General features: G+C 39.1%; 1 protein-coding gene across 3 annotated transcripts in view; it reads right to left on the reverse strand.

Moving 5' to 3' along the window:
• Positions 1–22,983, reverse strand: part of MICU2 (mitochondrial calcium uptake 2) — a 114,137-nt gene that overhangs the window by 78,073 nt on the left and 13,081 nt on the right. For all 3 annotated transcript variants that reach the window (XM_059684211.1, XM_059684212.1, XM_059684210.1), the window contains exon 2: positions 3,007–3,151. In XM_059684211.1, the coding sequence (XP_059540194.1) occupies positions 3,007–3,151 (145 nt within the window). The remainder of the gene's footprint in view (positions 1–3,006; positions 3,152–22,983) is intronic.

Genomic DNA, 22,983 nt, shown 5'->3' on the forward strand with positions numbered 1-22,983 from the left:
TAAACCCGTGTTTTCTATCAAAATTACTTCTTGCGTGAATTTTGGGACACCCTTTACCTACAATAAAAACAATATGGTAGCTTTCAACAGTAGAGTAGGACAAGCGGAGGACCAAATTAGTGAATTAGAAGACAGGCAAGCAAAACACACCCAATCTGAACTGTAATTGGAGAAAAAAAATCAAAAGACAGAAAGAGAACCTGAGGGAGCTTTGGGACAACATGAAATGAAGCAACATACGTATAATAGGGGTGCCAGAACGACAAGAAGAGGAAAGGTTAGGAAACCTATTTGAAGAAATAATGTCAGAAAACATCCCTGACTGGGGGAAGAAAGAAGTCAGACAAGCACAGAGAGTCCCATACAAGATGAACCCAAAAAGACCCACACTAAGACACGTTGTAATTACAATGGCAAACATTAACAACAAAGAGAGAATCTTAAAGGCTGCACGAGAGAGAGAGAAAGTTACCTACAAGGGATCTTTCACTAGAGTATCAAATTATTTCTCAACAGAAACACATCAGGCCAGAAAGAAATGGAAGGGAGTATACAAAGTGATGCAAAGCAAGGGACTGAATCCAAGAATACTCTCTCCAACAAGGCTATCATTCAAAATTAAAGGGGAAATCAGAAGCTTCACAGACAAAAAAAGCCTAAGGGAGTTTATCACTACCAAGCCAGCAATGCAAGAAATGCTAAAGAGAATGCTGTAAAAAGAAGAAATAAGAAGGTAAGAAAGAACACAGGCACAAAAATAGAAATGACTACAGACAAGTATCTCTCAGTAATAACTTTAAACACAAATGGTCTAAAAATACTCCAATCAAAAGACCTCGAGTGGCTGAATGTATAAAAAACATTACCCATATATATGCTGTCTACAAGAGACCCACTTCAGAACAAGAGACTCACACAGACTGAAAGTGAAGGGATTGAAAAATATCTTTCAGGCAAATGGAAATAAAAAAAAGCTGGGGTAGCAATACTTATATCTGACAAAATAGACCTCAAAGTGAAGGCCATAACAAGAGATAAGGAAGGCCATTTCATAATACTAAAGGGATCGATACAACAAGAGGATATAACTCTGGTAAACATATATGCACCCAATGCAGGAACACCCAAATACATAAAAAAAAATTCTGGATGATATCAAGGGAGATATCAACAGCAATGCAATCATAGTAGGGGACTTTAATACCCCACTGACAACACTCGATAAATCCTTTAGACAAAAAAAATCAGCAAAGAAACAGCAATCCTAAATGACTTACTATATCAAATGGACTTAAAATTGACAGCTTTAGACCATTTCATCCCAAAGCTATAGAATATACATTCTTCTCAAGTGCACATGGGACATTTTCAAAGATAGACCACATATTGGGTCACAGGCAAAAATCTCTCCAAATTCAAGAAGACTGAAATCATATCAAGCATCTCCTCAGACCACAATGGCATAATATTAGAAATAAACTACAATAAAAACAATAAAAAAAATTCTAACACTTGGAAGCTGAATAGCATGCTATTAAAAAATGACTGGGATATCAAAAAGATCAAAGAATTAAAAACATCCTGCAAACGAATGACAATGAAAACACAACAATCCAAAACCTATGGTATACAGTGAAAGCAGTCCTGAGAGGGAAGTTCATAGCATTACAGGCCTATGAAAAAAAACAAACAAAACCAAAAACAAAAAATCAAGAAAAACTGGTAATAAATTATCTAACTCAACAACTTAAAGAATTAGAGAGCAAGAAGAAAAGCCCAGAATGAGCAGAAGAAAGGAGATAATAAAGATCAGAGCAGAAATAAATGACATAGAGACCAAAAACAATACAAAAGATCAATGAAACCAAGAGCTGGTTCTTTGAAAGGATAAACAAGATTGATGAACCTTTAGCCAGGCTCGCCAAGAAACAAAGAGAGAGGACCCAAATAAACAAAATCAGAAATGAAAGAGGCAAAATAACAACAAACCCCACAGAAATACAAAAAAATAGTAAAAAAAATACTATGAACAACTCTACTCCAACTAACTAAACAACCTACAGCAGTGGTTCTCAACCTCTGGCCCTTTAAATACAGTTCCTCATGTTGTGACCCAACCATAAAATTATTTTCGTTGCTACTTCATAACTGTAATGTTGCTACTGTTATGAATCATAATGTAAATATCTGATATGCAGTATGGTCTTAGGCGACCCCTGTGAAAGGGTTGTGCGACTGCCAAAGGGGTCGCGACCCACAGGTTGAGAACCGCTTTTTTAGATAATAATAGACCTTCATGCAACTTGCCCTACCCAGTTTCTGTTCCATATATATCTTCTTTCAGAGCAGTACTTCTAGCACACTTCAAAAAGTGTCAGAAACCAAGAAATTTTCATAGAACATTCCTGCAATATAAAGCCCAGAGGATGGGGCCATATCTACTCTATGCAAAGTAAAAAGGACTAATTTAGATAATAAAACGAAGAATTTCTGATATTATTTGAAGTAACTGAGAGTTGGCAGTTTATGAACTAAAAATTATATAATTATAGCTTTTGGATTTTTGTTTCTCATTCTATTTTTCCAGTTTTGTTTTTTTTTTAAACTGATGGCATCATAACTCCATTATATGAACCTCTTAATTGCTCTAAGTTTCATTTTTTTGCCCAATTTAAAACATTAATACCAATGAAAATGAACATGCTGGATAAAATTATTTTATTAATAATTCATCTAGTGACATTAAAAAATCTTAACTATTTTTCCTTTTTCTCTTTAGAAAAACCCATATACAAAAAAATTTCTTAAACACATATGTTTACAAGTTTAACTACTGGTGTCACAAAGATTGAAACAGCTAAACAGTAAGTAAATGCATTTTGCCCGAAGATTGATGATAATTAAAACAAAAAAACCTATCAATAATTTGAAAAACAGAGGTTTTCCAACCCCAATATTTGTTTTTCTAAACTAAAAAAATAAAATAAAATTTTAAAAGCAACTCACGTTCCATGTGCTCAAACATTACTGAAAAGAGGAAGTCTCGTGGTGTCATGTAATATTCTCCTTCGTGTTCCAGTGAAGAAAACTGCATGAAGCGCTGTTTACGAAGAGACAACTTCTTCATCATCTTTCCACAGTCATCATTTTTCTAAAATAAGAAAGGCAATGTAAGACTTCTTTCAGTATTATTCCCCAACTTAACTCCTTCTAGAATAATCTTATAGTTAATGTGTAAAATAATGCGAGAGGGTTAGAAGAGCCAAGAAGAAATGCAAGTCAGGATAAGAAACTGATAAGGAGTAATGTTTCAGACAGGGTTGTCAGGGAAGGCCTTTTTAAAGAGGTGACAGCGCCCTGGCCAGTTTGGCTCAGTGGATACAGCGTCGGCCTGCAGACTGAAGGGTCCCAGGTTTGATTCCAGCCAAGGGCACATGCCCGGGTTGTGGGCTCGATCCCCAGTAGGGGGCATGCAGGAGGCAGTCAACCAATGATTCTCTCACATCATTGATGTTTCTATCTCTCTCTCCCTCTCCCTTCCTCTCTGAAATCAATAAAGAAATATATATATTTTTTTTTTAAAAAGAGGTGACAATAAGGAGACTGAATGAGGTACAGCTACTGAGATATGGGGCTCTCAGGAAGAAGAGCATACTAAGCAAGAGGTAAAGACAGGAATAAACTTGGTGTGTTCAAGGAACAGTGTGGCAGAAGATCAGATCAGATAGGTAGGCAACAGATCAAGTCAGGTTGTGTTTACATAAAGATAAAATATGGTATATCTGTTAAATAACTGTTTTGAGAAATATATTTACATTGTGGGTGGGAAGTGCTAAAAGAACAAGAATGGGTCAAATATTGTTAGTGTAGGAGTCTGTAGTCTTTGCAAAGGAACCTAGATCTTGACACAAATGCTGATAGAGACAATACTGAAATATTTATTGCTAATCTTTCACTGAGCACTTACAATGTGTGATGCACTGTACTAATTAAGTACTTCGCATAGATTATTTAATTAATCATCCCAATAACTGGACAATAGATATTACATTAGATACAAAAACTATAAAGTAAATGGCAGAGTCGGGATAAAAGAGCAGGTGTCAGCCTGGCCGGCATAGCTCAGTGGTTGAGCACTGACCCATGAACCAAGAGGTCGTTGGTTCGATTCCCGGTCAGGGCACATACCTAGGTTGCAGGTTCGATTCCCAGTTGGGGTGTTTATGGAAAGGCAACCAATTGATGTCTTTCTCTCTCTTTCAAAACAAAAATCAATGAGCATGTCTTCGGGTGAGGATTAATAAAAAAAAGAATGTGAGTATTATCTGTGAAATCCAATATTATACTCTCACTCTAGATAGTTTTCCTGAAGGTGCTGCCCTAACTAGGACAACATCCTTCCTTGGACACACCACTCCCCTTTCACATGCACTACTGATCGATTATTCAACATGACACACAGGTGATGGTCAATGAATGCTGATTAGAAATGAAATGGGGAAACATAAATTTCAGTTGCTCAAACCCCTCCAGATTCAAAGTCCCTTTTTGGCTAATCTTAATTCTTTCTCATGATTTGATAATGACTTCTTTGAGCAGCTAGATTTGTACCTCTTTTGTGTTTCGTGCAGTGCCTAACAGAATACTAACATATATGGAACACTCAGTAATACTACAATGATCTGTACCCTTAGAACTTATCCATGTCTTTCCTTTTCTTTCCCCTTAAATTACTAATAAAAATCACTTGAGGGGCATGTTTTAATTCTACGAGTCTATACTCATACAAGTAATCAGAAAACTAAATTTTATTAATACTTCCTAAACATTTTATTCATGAGGCAGATACATTATTATTTTATTTAATAAATCTATATAAAGTATCTATAAGAAAACAGCAATAAACAAGATGAACATTAATTCCTACTAGAATGTCCTAAGTGCTTTGTTAGTAAGTTTATAGAAAGTATATGATGGGATAGGGAAGCAGGATGGTAAGAGTCTTCTCAGTAAATACCATAGCACTGGCAAAGTCCTAGAGAGAGAGAGAGCACGATATTTTATTTTTTAAAAATGTTTGATTTTTAGAGAGAGAGGAAGGGAGAGGGATAGAGAGATAGAAATATCAATGAGAGAGGAACATCATCAATTGGCTGCCTCCTGCACACAGAGCAGCCTCAGTTCCTGGGTCAACACTCAATAGCTAGACTACACAAGCAAGGCGAGCATGATATTTCAGAACTGGAAGAAGTTGAACATGGGCATAAACATTATTAGCTAGAGAATCATTTATTATACAAATGTTTATAGTCTATTAAGAGATTAACAAAAGTAAGTAATCTGCACAGAAATGCAGTATATTTCCAAATCCTTAAACAAATGTTGGCTTTTATACTTCCTAATATCTAAGCTGTTCATGACTGGTTAAAAAAATGCCTTTACCACCCTAGCCCATTTGGCTCAATGGATAGAGTTTTCACACGTCAAATAAAATTGGACCACAGGATACAAATCGTTTCTTCCTTCTAATATTATCATACACTTTTACAAAAACTTAAGTTCAATTACAGGAAAAGCACATATACAAATATTAATTCAGCATGCTAACACATAGGTTTGGGTATTTCAGGATGTAAGGAGAAACATGACTATTATCTCCCAGGGCTAAATCAATTCCTTTAAAAAATAAAAAGCATCGTAAGACAAACTATAATTTTGAGCAATTTATTTAGGGTATAAATTTCATTATAAATGTTGGTATTAATATCTAAAACCCTTGTAAGGACCAAGGGATGTTTCAAGGCTATTTAGAGAATATCAGCACTGGAGAAAGTTGGACTCTCCAGGTATTACAGGATCTGTTGCGTAAATTAAGTTTTCTTCTTTTTCCCCCCTTTGGATTTTTGGTTTTTACTCTCAATCTATAAAATCCATTTTATTTTTATTTATTTTTTATTTCATTTTTTTTATTGATTAAGGTATTAAAAATGTGTCTTTATCTCCCTATAAAATCCATTTTAAAATAAAATCTGGGAAGTTCTTTTCCCTATGTTAGTCCCCGCTGCCAAAAAAGTATACTGTACCTTCCTGAGAGTTAACTCTTAAAATCACAGGGTCATAAAAAACCCTACAAACTGATGAGAAGGCAGTAGGAAAACATTCTTCAAACCTCCCTCTCTTAAAAACAAGAACAACAAAAACATCTCTCTCACAAACCAACAAAACACAAAACCAAAAAACACACACATCCATGATGATGCAAGCTCACCTCCTACTTTAAACTTATTCTAAGAAGGACCTTTTGAATACAGATAACTTGTTCCAAACTAAAATAACAATAGGATTGAAAACCAGTTTCTTCTGCTGTGTACTGGAACGAGGGGATGAAATTCTGAACCACCTCACTGTTCAGAACAACTCTAAGGAGCATTGTTCACACTTGGTCACCACACAACTGTCTAGCAAATAGCAGTCTAGTGCACTGAGGAGGGGGTATCTTTTCCATATGTGCTGGACTAATACAGTGGGGCCTTGACTTACAAGTTTAATTCGTTCCAAGACCGAGTTCGTTAAGGAGCTCGTTAAGAGCTCGTTAACTCAAATTACTCTATCAACTCAATGCAAAAAAATTGGCCGAGAGACAGCTGGTATCTCAAAAAACTCGTTAGTCGGGACACTCGTAAGTCAAGGCCCCACTGCACTACCATTGATATCTCCCAATCTGCAGGGATAGTGCAGGCAGAAAAAATTATAGAATGTGCCAACTGGAAGCTCCCATCACACGCTGCATTCACTACAGGCTCAATATCTGCCATTTTTCCCACTTGTGTTCTCTCAACGGTGGGACCAGCATCAATCAGTTATGGCTCGGTTGGGCAGAGAAATACTTGAATTACAAAGTATGGTAGCGGTGTTTGCGTGGCTGATCTAGCTACCAACTATGACATGGTGAAACGAGAATTAGCATAATTTTAAAACATAAGGAGGCCATCAAGACTTCTGATGTCGCTAAGGGTGTGAAAATGCTCACAGAACAACAATCACAGACTAAACACGGAATCATTTGGGAGTCTGGAATGGGTTAATTCAATTTACATTATTTCTAATGGGGAAAAAATGATTCCGTTTTAGAACAAATCACTCAGAAGCTGCCCCCTGGTGGTCAGTGTGCTCTCACAGTGAGACTGCTGCCCAACTGAGCAACAGGCGCCAGACTACCAAGCAGCCAGCAGCGGTGGCAGGTGCAGCAGGGCCAGGATGAGCAGTAGCAGCGCCCCTCTGGGGCTCAGGCTCCTCCCCAGCTGCCTGCTGCTTCACACACTACTACACCTCCCAAGCGGTCCCGGATTGCAAGAGGGCACAGGCCAGCCAGGCTGAGGGACCCCACCGATGCATGAATCTGTGCACCGGGCCTCTAGTTAACAATAAAAATCACATTCTAAAACAGAAAAAAAACCACAACATATAAAAGGTGATGGCCTTTATAATATCAGAGCGAAGATAAAGTGCAAGAGGACAGAACTATTTGACAAGGGAGTTGGCTGAGCTAAATACTAGGTGTACCAGTTAATAAGGCGGATTTTTTTCAATAGATGGAGTTACACATATGTCGATATATATGCGATTTGATATGTATGCTATTTTGTTATACTGACAGGAACTCTACTCCAACAAAATAGACAACCTGGAGGAAATGGACATATTCCTAGAAAAATACAACCTTCCAAAACTCAATCAGGAAGAATCTAAAAATCTCAATAGGCCAATAACTATGGAAGAAATTGAAGCAGTCATCAAAAAGCTTCCAGCAAACAAAAGCCCAGGACCAGACGGCTTCACAGGGGAGTTTTACCAAACATTCAAGGAAGAACTAAAACCTGTCCTCCTCAGACTACTACAAAAAATTCAAGAGGAAGGAACACTTCCAAGCTCATTCTATGAAGCCAGCATCACCCTAATACCAAAACCAGATAAAGACAACAAAATGAAAGAGAATTACAGGTCAATATCCCTCATGAACATAGATGCCAAAATCCTCAACAAAATCTTAGCAAATCGGATCCAGCAGTACATCAGAAAGATCATACACCATGACCAAGTAGGATTTATCCCAGGGATGCAAGGATGGTACAATATCCGCAAATCAATAAACGTGATATATCACATAAACAAATTGAGAGAAAAAAATCACATAGTCATATCAATTGATGCAGAAAAAACATTTGATGAAATCCAACACCCATTTTTGATAAAAACTCTCAGCAAGGTGGGAGTACAAGGATCATACCTCAACATAATAAAAGCCATATATGACAAACCCACAGCCAACATCATACTCAATGGGCAAAAACTAAAACGATTTCCCTTAAGAACAGGAACAAGACAGGGATGCCCACTCTCACCACTCCTGTTCGACACAGTACTGGAAGTATTAGCCATTGTGATTAGACAAGAAGAAGAAATAAAAGGCATCCAAATTGGAAAAGAAGAAGTAAAATTGTCCTTATTCGCAGATGACATGATATTGTACATATAAAACCCTAAAGACTCCATCAAAAAACCATTACATTTAATAAATGAATTCGGCAATGTAGCAGGATACAAAATTAATGCCAAGAAATCTATGGCATTTCTATACACCAATAGTGAACTTACAGAAAGACAGACTAAAAAAGCAATTCCATTTACCATCACACCAAAAAAATTAAGATACCTAGGAATAAACTTAACTAAAGAGGTAAAAGACCTCTACTCAGAAAACTATAGGACGTTGAAAAGAGAAATAGAGGAAGACATAAACAGATGGAAGATCATACCATGTTCATGGTTTGGTAGAATCAACATCATTAAAATGTCCATACTACCCAAAGCAATCTATAAATTCAACGCACTTCCCATTAAAATACCAACGGCATATTTCACAGACCGAAAACGAACTCTCCAAAAATTCATGTAGAATAAAAAAAGACCCCTGCCGAAACCGGTTTGGCTCAGTGGATAGAGCGTCAGCCTGCGGACTGAGGGGTCCCGGGTTCGATTCCGGTCGGGGGCATATACCTGGGTTGCAGGCACATCCCCGGTGGGGGATGTGCAAGAGGCAGCTGGTTGGTGTTTCTCTCTCATCGATGTTTCTAACTCTCTCTATCTCTCTCCTTTCCTCTCTGTGAAAAATCAATAAAATATATTAAAAAAAAAAAGATCCAGAATAATTGTAGCAATCCTGAGAAAGAAGAACAAAGTAGGTGGGATCTCAATACCAGATATCAAGCTGTATTACAAAGCCACTGTTCTCAAAATTGCCTGGTACTGGCACAAGAACAGACGTATAGATCAATGGAATAGAAGAGAGAACCCAGAAATCGACCCAAACCAATATGCTCAATTAATATTTGACAAAGGAGGCAAGAACATACAAGGGAGTCAAGACAGTTTCTTCAATAAATGGTGTTGGTTAAATTGGATAGATACATGCAAAAAAGTGAAACTAGACCACCAACTTACAGCATACCCAAAAATAAACTCAAAATGGATAAAGGACTTCAATGTTAGATGGGAAACTATAAAAATACTAGAGGAATCCAAAGGCAACAAAATCTCAGACATATGCCGAAGCAATTTCTTCGCTGATACAGCTCCTAGGGCAATGGAAACTAAAGAGAAAATGAACAAATGGGACTACATCAAAATAAAAAGCTTTTGCACAGCAAAAGAAACCATCAACAAAACAAGAAAGCCCACTGCATGGGAGAATATATTTGCCAATGTTATCTCCAATAAGGGTTTAACCTTCAACACTTATAGGGAACTCATATAACTTAACAAAAGGAAGATAAACAATCCAATCAAAAAATGGGCAAAGGACCTAAATAGACACTTTTCAAAAGAGGACGTTCAGAAAGCCAAGAGACATATGAAAACATGCTCAAAGTCACTAATCATCCAAGAGATGCAAATCAAAAGAACAATGAGGTACCATCTCACACCTGTCAGAATGGCTATCATCAACAAATCAACAAATGACAAGTACTGGAGAGGATGCAGAGAAAAAGGAACCCTCCTGCACTGCTGGTGGGAATGCAGACTGGTGCAGCCACTATGGAAGACAGTAATGGAGTTTCCTCAAAACATTAAAAATAGAACTCCCATTTGACCCAGTGATCCCACTTCTAGGAATATATCCCAAGAAACCAGAAACACCAATCAGAAAGATATATGCATCCCTATGTTCATAGAAGCACAATTCACCATGGTGAAGATCTGGAAACAGCCTAAGTGCCCATCAGCAGATGAATGGATTAGAAAAACTGTGGTACATCTACACGATAGAATACTATGCTGCTGTAAAAAAGAAGGACTTCTTACCATTTGCAACAGCATGGATGGAACTGGAGAGCATTATGCTAAGTGAAATAAGCCAGTCAATGAAAGAAAAATACCACAGGATCTCACTCATTTATGGATAATAAAGACCATTATAAACTGATGAACAGAAATAGATACAGAGGCAGAGCAGCATCAAACAGACTGTCAAACTACAGTGGAAAGGCTGGGGAGGATTGCGGGGTCGGGGCGGGTGGGGTAAGAGATCAACCGAAGGACTTGTATGCATGCATGTGGGCATAACCAGTGGACACAAGACACGGGGGTTGGCGGGGGGTAGGAGAGGCCGGGGGAATGTCAAGGGGGAAAAAAAAAAAGGAGACATGTGTAATACTCTTTGTAATACTTTAAGCAATAAAATAAAATTAAAAAAACAAACAAACAACAACAAAAAAAACCCCTTCATATGTCAGCGGTTCTCAACCTGTGGGTCTTGACCCCTTTGGCATTCAAATGACCCTTTCACATGGGTCGCCTAAGACCATCCCATATATCAGATATTTACATTACAATTCATAACAGTAGCAACATTACAGTTATGAAGTAGCAACGAAAATAATTTTATGGTTGGGTCACAACATGAGGAACTGCATTTAAAGGGCCAGAAGGTTGAGAACCACTGTCATATGTCAAATTTGCTGAAGGTGTTAACATCATAGATATTTTTACACTTAAAAATGTTGAATTTCGTGCCAAAATAAGAGCATTTGCGGGAAGTTTTAATTTAGTACTTTATTTTGAACAAAAAGTTATCATGTACTTCGCGAAGCCTATGGTGAACATGCTCCATCTCAAGATATCTGTGAACACTGGTTTAAATGCTTTAAAAGTGATGATTTCGATGTGCAAGACAAAGAATGTCTAGGACAACCGAAAAAGTTTGAAGACCAACAATTACAAGCATTATTGGATGAAGATGCATGTCAAAGTCAAAAACAACTTGCAGAAAGATTAAATGCTGCTCAGCAAACAATTTCCAATCGTTTACAAGCAATGGGAAAGATTTTAAAGGAAGGAAAATAGGTGCCACATCAACTTAACAAAAGACAAATGGGAAACTGAAAAGTCATCAGTAAAATGTTGCTTCAACGGCAGGAAAGAAAAAGGAAAGAAAGTCTTTTTACATCGAATTGTGACTGGCAATGAAAAGTGGATTTATTTTGAGAACCCCAAATGCACAAAATGGGTTAACCAATCAACATCGACTGTATGGCCAAATTGCTTTGGAAAGACGACAATGCTCTGCGTTTGGTGGGATCAGGAAGGTGTGGTGTATTATGAGCTTCTGAAACCGGGTGAACCTGTTAATACTGATCGCTACCGACAACATATAATCATTTTGAACCACGCTTTGATTGTGAAACGACCAGAATGGGCCAAAAGACATGGCAAAGTAGTTCTGTTTCATGATGATGCACCATCACACACTTCAAAACCAGTTAAAGACATGTTAAAAGATCTTGCCTGGGAAGTATTAACCCACCCGTCGTATTCACCAGACCTTGCTCCTTCAGATTACCACTTGTTCTGATCTATGGCACACGCACTTTCTGAGCAGCACTTCAAAACATACGAAATGGAAAATTGGGTCTCTGAACGGTTTGCCTCAAAATAAGAAAAGTTCTATTGGGACGGTATCCACAAATTACCTGAAAGATGGGGGAAATGTGTAGCTAGCGATGGACATTACTTTGAATAAAGCACTTTTGATGTTTCTCTTGAAATTATTGTGTTTTCTTTGATTACAAAATCCGCCATTATTAACTGGTATACCTAGTAAGCAAAGGGGGAAAATACCATTATAAAACATTTACAAACTTTAAGAAACAGTAAAGATTAGAGTGGACACTGCAGAAAAACTATGGACAATGTGCTAGAGAAAAAACAGATAGAAGGCAGAAGAAATTCACCAGAAAAAGCAATTAAGAGAAAAGAATGTCGATTTTTTTTTTTCTATTCCAACCCCTCCCCTCTCCCAACTCTATCTAGGTGGCCCCCACTCTACTCCCACCTTCACAAGAGTGGGCATTTCCCAAAGCACACTTTTTCCAAATTACCCCCTGCCCCAAATAAAAAATAAATAAAAGAGAGAAAAGAATGTCCACATATATGACCAATACCAAGGAGTCAACATAGGAATAATTTGCTGTGTTTCAAGAAGAGAAAGAGCAAATCAAACATCTATTTCAAAAATACAGGGGAAGGGCGGGGGGGGGGGGGGGACCTTTACTGAAATGCACAAAGACTTGTGTTTGCTACTTTACTTGCCACTGCCCTATGTGTACTCTAGGTTTGACTAATTCTAGAAGACCTCAGGGTAGACTCATCAATTATAGTCTCTTTCATAAATCCTAAATGAGGTTAGAATCATTATGCCCTTATTGCTGGATTCAACTTAAGAGCTGTTCTCTAATACAAAAAATGACACAAGAAAGGATGAAACATGACTGATTTCTAAGATTATTCTCAAGACATGTACCACCACTCTTCTGCAATATGTGATGAAAGTGGTGCAGGGGACAGCACATCCAAGCTATTCAACTGGAAAGGCCGAAGAGGATTTTTTTGCCCCTCCCCACCTTAACTTGCTCCTGCAGTTTAAGAGAACTATTCACGTGGAAGTGGACCAAACAATAGTCTACCTTTATCTGAATAATGAGATTCCACAAGACACTGTACAAAGCTACCCTGTGGGCCAATATGTACTGTCACACATAAATAACAGATGGGTGGGCAAGAGGGAACAGCTGCCTGGGAACCAGCTCCTAAGAATGAATGGTAGGAATGTGGTTGTGGAGATCAAAGGCCTGCTTGGGGTCTGCTGGTAGCTGTTATCCTAACCACCTGACACACCAAATGGGGGGTCCTATAGGTGGAAAGTGATGGGAGTGCACAAATTCTTGTAACCACAACTATAACCTGCATCTATAGCTAAATACATGGGAAAGGAGGGGCAGGAGAACTGCTGGGGCTGGGGTCTGTACTGAGCACCTGACAACAATCCACATGGTTCTGCTTATATGTAAAATGCTCCGTGGATTTCCAGGATTACTTGTAATGCAGTAAAATACGTGACAAAGGAATTAAGAGCAATGAGTGATGTGAACTGGATAAAAGAGATCTTTGAAAGCTGATGACTTCTGTTAAAGCGTTTCACCAGTTTATTGCCGTAAAAGCAACAGGTGCTTCACCAGTCTGTCTCTACTTTTTATCCATGAAATGACAAACTGGAAAAAGTTAGCTCTCTGTTCTTTGTTGAGCATTCTTTGGTCTCTACATTTCTCAGGAAGAAAGGGGGGGGGGGGAGGGCCTTTCTTAGCATTAGATAAAATGTGTTAAACCTTATTCATTTGGGACCTTTATTGTGGATTCTGTAATAATCTGGATAAAATGTAATTGCTTTGTTGTTTCTGAACTTTCTGTGGTGTAATTGAAAGACTATCTTTTCTTAAAGAAAATGTTAAAATTGAAAATTTTCAGTCATTTTACAAAACTTTTCCATTTTGTTCTGAATCAGGGAGACACTATTGTATGTGAAATAAAATACTGCCAGACGAAGTTAGAAATATTCACTGCATAAGCTATGCTCATGATAAATTCTACAAAAAGATAGCCAAGGACACAAAAGTCATCCCAAGAATGCAGGAAGCCCTGGGATTTGCTCTCCAGCTTCTGAAGATCTAGTCTCGTTTGAAAGGGAAACTGGAAGGGAGGTGGCCGTGGCTCTTCTTACATGGACATGGCAGAAATAGCATATGCTTATATTTACTGATTCTTAAAAATACCCTGGTATTCTGTCTGAGGAAGGGTGGCAACTGTCAGGAGATGCTGATGGGTACAGCAATAATATCTTCTCTTCTAGTAACTGCTTTCTCTTTCCTACTGAGGTCTCTGAGCAGAACACTCATCTTTCCTCCAAAATTACCTTTCAGGGGGTATATCATAACTACATAAATTTTTGTTTATGCTGTAAACAGAAAGTTTAAATTAGGTTTCAAGTAACTAAAAGGAGACTAGAGCCTTAACTTAAAATCTCAATACACTCCTCAAGTTTGATCAAAATCATTAATTGCAACCACAACTAAATCATATTTCTCTTAAGAAATTACTGATTTACTTTTAGCTCATTTCCCTATGTAGGAGAAGGAAAATACTATTTTGTGCACTCCTTTTACAGCTATTCAACATCGGTCTATCGAATAAATAGTATGTGTCTACTATGACCAAACACTGCACAGAGATAAAATGACAAATGGATAGATGCTCCCTTTTTAGTGGGGGAGGCACAACAAAAGGTGGTCAGTGCTAGACAGAAGTATGAAAGAAGCATCCAGCATTCAGCAAATGTGTCCCATTATGATAAATTTCAAACTCTGATTATTTTTAAATGATATTTATTGACTGTGACATTCTGACTTATTTTTCAAAATGATTATAATTTTCAGGTTTTATAATTAAACTTAACTAGAACACCAGTAACAGGTTGGTACAAGTTTATCGGGATTGTGGTCTCTTTTCTTCTGGCAGATGAGAAGTGCAGCCAAGTAGTAACAAGGAACCTGTGTGATACAAGCTATGATCTGATTTCAGAAACCTCAGCCATGTAAAAAAGTTCCTTGGAACTGAGAACTTCCAATAAGCCTCTGAAAGTGATGCTGTTAGAGGCTACTGAGAGGGTTAATACTTAGGAATTGTGTTCTACAATATATGACAGTGCGGCACAAAGAAGGGATAGATTAAAGGACCCCTCTTTCCTTCCTCCCACCACTTCATGGGAAACAGGTGCTGTCTGTAGTATATTTTATAGTTGGGATTGCAGAAAGAAAGTGATTCATTCACACAGTATTTTGCACAGCCCCCAACCCCCCATTCTCTGTGATCCACTTGGACTTCCACATCCCCAATCCACAGTAAAAGAATGTCCCCTCCATACCCTTCCTCAGGTTACAGGACACTCACAGTAAGGATGGACTTCCAAAGCTTGTGGCTGAATACTGAGAGCTGTTTACTTCTCTAGCACAAGTCCTTTAAGCCCCACATCCTAATCCTACACAAAATGTGGTAAAATATTGAATGATTTATTTTTAATTTTTTAAATTATATTTAAAAATTCTACTGTTACTATTATTTTTATAAATTGGTCTTTGTACAAAACAAATATGTACTGTACTGACATAAATATCAGCTTTAGTTTTGTTCATTGTAAACATAATGGCTTGTTCTTAGCTTCAATATTCATCTGGCTAACTTTGATGAGCTTCAATAAACTTTTATAGCCTATCTTTGCAGAAGACAGATTAAATAGCCATTTACTACTTCTGACAGTAATTAAAACACTTCACAAATCATGTAATACAGCTGTTTTCTTTTAAAAAAAAATATTTCTTTATTGATTTCAGAAAAAGAGAAGGGGGGGGGGGAGAGAAACATCAATGATGAGAATCACTGATCAGCTGCCTCCAGCAGGTCCCCTACTGGGGCTCGAGCCCGCAACCCAGGCATGTGCCCTTGGCCGGAATCGAACCTGGGACCCTTCAGTCTGCAGGCCAACACTCTATCCACTGAGCCAAACCAGCGAGGGCTATAGCTGTTTTCTTGTCCCTCTTATTGTTTGGCTAACTTATTTGTTAAGAACTATGGTAATTACCCCTTTTAGTTCTTCCAAAGTACCCATTTTGGGTTTGCTGGCCTCTTGGTGCTAACACACAGGTCCCTGACTAAACTTTATCAAAGCTCTAATGACTCTGAATTTCTCAAGAACAGGAAGTATCTTTTTTCTCTGTGTCCCTAATGCCTACTACATCATTAATATTGTTAAATGGTTAAAAAAAAAAAGTATGCAGGAATGAATTAATCTCTATAAATGGGAATCAATTCCAAACTCAGTGTGATATTAAAAAAATAACAAATTAAAAATAGATTTCAGTCTACTCAGTGAACCAATATGCACATGCTTGGTTTTTGTTCTTATATATTTTAAATATATTTTTATTGATTTCAGAGAGGGAGAGAGATAGAAACATCAATGATGAGAGGGAATCATTTATTGGCTGCTTCCTGCATGCCCCACACTGGGGATCGAGCCCGCAACCCAGGCATGTGCCTTGACTGGGAAGTGAACTGTGACTTACTGGTTCATAGGTCCATGCTCAACCACTGAGCCATGTCAGCTTAGCCGTGTTTATATATTTTAAACCCTATTAATAATTTATTAAAATACCTTTAGAGAGCTAGGTATGCACTGTGCCATGTACAACTACACTAAAGAAATATACATAAAGAAATAAAAGTTCTTTTATTATATTCCTTTATGTGTATGCCTTTTATTATAACCACAAATTACTGCAGTTAATTACTTTAGATGAAAAAAATGCCTTCATAAGAGGAAAGAGGTAAAACCACCGACAGGTGGTGCTAGTGTTAACTGTTCCAAAGCATATTGCCTTATTTTTCTCCAATTGTGGAAATTACAGAATCTCAGAAACTGGATTCCATAGCTCCTTCACACTCTCCTGTTAATCTGAATGATCTAACGGATTTCAGACCTCATGCCATATTTGGTTTAAGTTTTAATAGACATTTTTCAGCTTTAGCTTATAGTTCACTGACATATCTTAATATGGTTTGACTAAGAAAAATTTTGCTATTAAAGTGTATTTGTAGGAAATGAGCAGGAATGAGCCAGACAGTTCATCAGAATTGACAAAATGTGTAGTTTCCTAGCAAAGGTACTAAGATGCATGCCATTTGTATTTCTGTGGATGTTTATTAATTACATTACTAGTAAAAGTAGTACATGGGTAACACAATACAGATAGAAAAGTAATACACAGATGACTATATATTTTGGCAAGTTAATTTACCGTTCAATAAAGCTCTGCTTTGTATCTGTGAAGTACAAACTAGAACTAGTCATTTCAGACTGGCATGGATTTACCAAATCTCCCTTTCTGCTTTTACCTTATTCTTTGGACATTTTTCATGATAAAATATTATTGTTCTCATTTAGTAATTTCTGAAGATACTTTAACAGTGAAGATTTAAAAAGATTCCATCATAGAATTTGCTCTATAGTGACTGGAAACCAAATACTGTTTTGTTTTTGTTAGTTTTTTCTTTTTTTCGTTTTGGCTTTAAGATAGCACCAAGCATAACAAGTAAACAACTGCCTTATAACTGGAAAAGAATTTCCACTTTACTACTTCAATTGCCACTACTGGAACTTATGGCCACTTTTCTCCTTCAATTCATCAACCTTCTATGTCTTTTATAACAGTTGGTGACAAATGAGGAATGACTTTCTACATCTTAACCTTCCAGTACAGAAAATAAGTAGTATAAAACTGCTAATGAATCAGTTACTAAGTTTGCATAATTGCTAGCATGTGCCCAGGCAACAATGGGATCTCTACCAAATATGAAGTTCTTTGGGGTGCATGTTAAAGAAAAATTTTTATCTTGACCCCTGAGAACTTTAGGATCTTATATGAGAAACAAAACCAATGAAAATGTAGTTTATGATGAGTTGTTACATACCTACTTTATGGGCAGGCATGGACAGAGCTAGCCCTTGGGTAATCCCTGTCTTTTAAAATTTATTTGGTGACTAACATACTCCTGTTCTCTCTCTCTCTCTCTCTTCTCTCTCTCTCTCTCTCTCTCTCTCTCTCTCTCTCTCTCTCTCTTTTAATATGTTTTATTGATTTTTTACAGAGAGGAAGGGAGATAGAAACACGGATGAGAGAGAAATATCGATAGCTGCCTCCTGCACAACCCCTAACGGGGATGTGCCTCAGCCAAGGTACATGCCCTCAACTGGAATTGAACCTGGGACCCTTCAGTCCGCAGGCCGATGCTCTATCCACTGAGCCAAACTGGTTAGGGCTCCTGCACTTTTTTTTTTTTTTTTAAATTCTCACCTGAGAGTATTCCTCCCGGCCCCCCACTAATTTTAAGATAGAGTGGAAGGGAGTGGGGAGAAAAACACTGATGTGAGAGAGACAGGTGGATTGGTTGCCTCCTGCATGAGCCCTGACTGGGATTAAGGTTTGAACCTGCAATTGAAATATGTGCCCTTGACTGGTGTAAAAAATAAGGTGAGCCCCCCAATTCAGTGGTCCTGATAGAACACAAAGCACACTCAGGAGCTAAACAGCAAGGCAAATATCTTTACTTCTACATAGAAGGGTGCACACACAAGGTCTGGAAGCACGGGCAAACTGAGCAGGCGGTCTACTTGGCTTTATAATCTCTGACCCACGTGACCTGTCCCTCACTCTTGATTGGAGCTCAGCCGCAAAGTCTTTCGCAATTGGCTAATTCAAAGGGAGGGTTTGGCCTTTGCCGTTTCATGGCAATGGTGGCACCCAGGGGAGTCGCAAGCCATGTGGCCAACATGGCAGCTGCCAAGTTATGCAGTCCAAAATGGCTGTCTAAACTGTTCTTTGACAGAAAAGATCCTTTGTTTATTCTCACATTGGGAATGAACCTGAGGCCCTTCAGTCCGCTGGCTGATGCTCTAACCCAGCCGTGGGCAAACTATGGCCCGTGGGCCGGAAATGAATAAAACTATTGAATAAAAGACCATACCCTTTTATGTAATGATGTTTACTTTGAATTTATATTAGTTCACACAAACACTCCATTCATGCTTTTGTTCCGGCCCTCCAGTCCAGTTTAAGAACTCATTGTGGCCCTAGAGTCAAAAAGTTTGCCCACCCCTGCTCTAACCACTGAAAAAACTGGCCAGGGCCTCCTGTACTCTTTATATAAAAGTTTATTCAAGGGACTAATCCTAGCTTAATCTTGGAAAGAAGGAACAGATATTTGCAGGCTAGATAGACAGTGCCTGACATTCTGAAACGAAATGGGGGAAAGGAGCAGCAGATATTTGCAGGCTAGAATAGATAGAGCCTGACATTCTGAAATGAAATCAGGCAACTCAAATCTCCAAACTTGAATTGCTAGTGAAGTCCCAAAGAGTAACTCTGAATATTTAAAGACTTGGGTGGATTTGGTCATTTTGTTTAGTGTAAAATTAGTTCCTAAATATTTATGGTTATTGTTTAGGTTCTATTTTAACTTATAATTTTAAAAAACTTTGTAGATGTAACATGTATTATTACCAGTATTAATAACATTCCTAAGAATTTATAGGCGGACTCCTTAGGCTCTGAAAACTTGAATAACCCAACTCCCTCACAGGCAAGGGGGTAAAGAGAAGAAATTTGAAGATGCTCCCTAGAATGATGAATCTTTATGATTTAAAGGGAAGGGATATAGAAACAGACAAGGCATTTATAAAGGTTTAACCAGGATAAGCTAGTACCATAGGGCTAACAGAACGTACACTGGGCTAGAAAAGCATGTAGAGTTAGAATAGAAGTGACTATCATAAATGGTCTGATCTGAGGCTAACGGCATGATCAAAGCAGTGAAACAGAAAATTTTCGATGTAACATTAGAAATATTTCAAATACTTTTGGGACAAAGGACAAGGATATAACCTAAGAATTTAGAAGGGACAAGGATGTAATCTAAAAATTTAGAGCAGACCTACACTATATGGTCATACTTCCTATGTTTGTAACTCCCTGAAATTACAAGTGAAAGAAAATATGTGTATGCACCTATTGGGAGAGACTATGTAACTTTTATCACATTCTCAAATAGATTCATAACATATTCAAAGGTTAAGTGACAAAGATGAACAGCAAATCTGAGTGAAAACATGATAAAATACAGTGCTATGATAAAATGATTAGTAAAATAAAACACTCCAATTTTAAGTACTACCCATATTAGTGTACATAGTTAACTTAAATAACTGAGATGAGTATCAGATTCAATCCATTATCAGTATATGGCCATAGAGGTCTCTTAAAATTTAAAAGAAAAAAAAAGTTTCTCCAACAGGACAAAGTATAAAATGAGAAATTTACAAATTCCAGGTCCTTTAAAAATGTCTTGCATTTTCTACCAACTAAAGCACATTAATTAAAATAAAGAATATACAACTGCTGTCTAGCCAGAATAAAGCAAAGTGCTAAAGAACATCTTTACTGTATAAAATTTCCAAATAAAAGCTTGGTCTTAATAAAATCTATATGTATATCAGCACAGTTTTGACTTTTCACTGTATCTTTTCTCTGAAGTGGCCATAAAGCCACTTCTCCACACTAAGCATAATATATACATCTTTTAAATAGAGAAATAACTAAAGAGAAATATGGGTGAGAAGAAACTGGAGAGCAAGGATACAGGGGCTCTTAAATAGACAATTATGATCAAATTAAATTGAAAAATATTTTGTCTTTAAAACACTTAATAGTGTGCTTTAATCTCTTGGCATTGACACAGGAAACACACAAAACATAGAAACGATATAAATTCTTATCAGTATAATGTTTTTTTCAATATAATCTTCTAATTGTATATATCAGCAAATGAGAAAAATGACTTCATATTTCCAAATGGCAGACATACTAAGTTAATCATATGTTGCTTTATTTTTATTTTTTTGTTAATCCTCACCCAAGGATATTTTTCCATTGATTTTTAGGGAGAATAGAAGAGAGGGAAAGACAGAGAGAAACATTGATGTGAGAGAAACACATCGATTGGTTGCCTCCTGCACCAGCCCCGACCAGGGCCTGGGCTGGGGAGGAGCCTGCAACCAAAGTATGTGCCCTTGACAGGAATGGAACCTGGGACCCTTTGGCCTGCAGGCCAACGCTCTATCCACTGAGCCAAACTGGCTAGGGCAATCATATGCTGCTTTAGTATCTAGAACAATTTGAGGAAAAAGTTTGTGCTTTCCTACTTAAAGTTCATTTTGCCCAATTTTAAAAATAGTATGCATTTCCAACGCATATACTAGCTAAGTGATGATGAACCAAGAAGGGAGATGCCTGAAATCATCCTATCTAATAATAGAGAAACATGGTAATTAACCGTAACTTTGCTACCCTTCCCATTGGCTAATCAGCGAGATATGCAAATTAACTGCCGGCCAAGATGGCGGCCAGCAGCCACGCAGCTGCAGCGAACATGAGGCTTGCTTGCTCCAGTGACGGAGGAAGCCAAGGTTCCCCACCTGCCGCTGCCGGCCTCTGAGCTAAGGATGCAGCAATGTTGCAATTATAGAAGCTAAACAAACTCCAGAAACCTGCTTTCAGCCGGCAGCGGGCTCAGAGCTTAGAGCGCCAGTGATGGTATCAGAGTTTCAATTATAGAATCTAAACAAACCCAGATACCTGCTTTCAGCCAGCCACGGCCTCAGAGCTGGAGCCGGATCTCAGCTCCAGTGACAGCCATAGAAGGTAAATAAATCCCAGAAGAAAAAAAAAAAAGAAAAAAAGAGGCTGGGAGCTTCAGTCATCTGCCAGCGTGAAAACGGCCCTCAGCCCCTCACCCAGACTGGCCAGGCACCCCAGTGGGGACCCCCACCCTGAAGGGGGTGTGACCAGCTGCAAACAGCCATTAGCCCATCATCCAGGCTGGCCAGGCACCCCAGTGGGGACCCCCACCGTGATCCGGGACACCCTTCAGAGCAAACCAGCCAGCCTCCTCCCATGCACCAGGCCTCTATCCTATATAGTAAAAGGGTAATATGCAAACTGACCCTAACAGCAGAAAGACTGAAAATGACTGGTCACTATGACACACATTGACCACCAGGGGGCAGATGCTCAATGCAGGAGCTGCCCTCTAGTGGTTAGTGCGCTCCCACATGGGGGAGCTCTGCTCAGCCACAAGCCAGGCTGATGGCTGCCAGTACAGCAGTGGTGGTGGGAGCCTCTCCTGTCTCCTCGGCAGCCCTAAGGATGTCCGACTGCAGCTTAGTCCTGCTCCCCGCTGGCAAGTGGACATCCCCTGAGGCTGCTGGGCTGCCAGAGGGATGTCTGATTGCCATCTTAGGCCCAATCCCCCCGGGGAGCAGGCCTAAGCCAGCAAGTGGTCACCCCCGAGGGGTCCCAGACTGTGAGAGGGCACAGGCCGGGCTGAGGGACCCCCTACCCCCGAGTGCACAAATTTTTGTGCACCGGGCCTCTAGTCTACACTAATAAAAGAGAAAAATGGTAATTGGCGTACGGCGCTACCCTTTTCATTGGCTAATCAGGGCTATATGCAAATTAGCTGCCAACTAAGATGGCAGTTAACTGCCAACAAAGATGGCGGCTAATTTGCATATGTAGGCACAATGCAGGGAGGCGAAAGGGAAAGCAGGAAGAAGCCCCCTGCCACTGACAGTGATCGGAAACCCAGGGGGGAGCTAAGAGCTGGGGGGCAGGGCAAAGGCGGCCCTGGGCCGCCTTTGCCCTGCCCCCCAGCCATGATCGGAGAATCAGGCGCCTTTGCTGTCCTGGCCAGTGATAGCAGGAAGTAGGGGTGGAGCCAGCGATGGGAGCTGGGCACGGTCGAAGCTGGCAGTCCCGGGAGCTAGGGGTCCCTTGCCTGGGCCTAAAGCGGAGCCCACGAACGCGGGGCCGCTGCCACCGCGGGTCCCCGCTGCCCGGGCCGGACGCCTAAGCCAGAGGCGTTAGGCCTGGGCTGGGGCGGAGCCTGCAACCGCGGGGAGCTGGGGATCCCCTGCCAAGGCCT

Source organism: Myotis daubentonii, chromosome 2 (assembly GCF_963259705.1).
Source record: "Myotis daubentonii chromosome 2, mMyoDau2.1, whole genome shotgun sequence".
Classification (NCBI taxonomy): Eukaryota; Metazoa; Chordata; class Mammalia; order Chiroptera; family Vespertilionidae; genus Myotis; species Myotis daubentonii.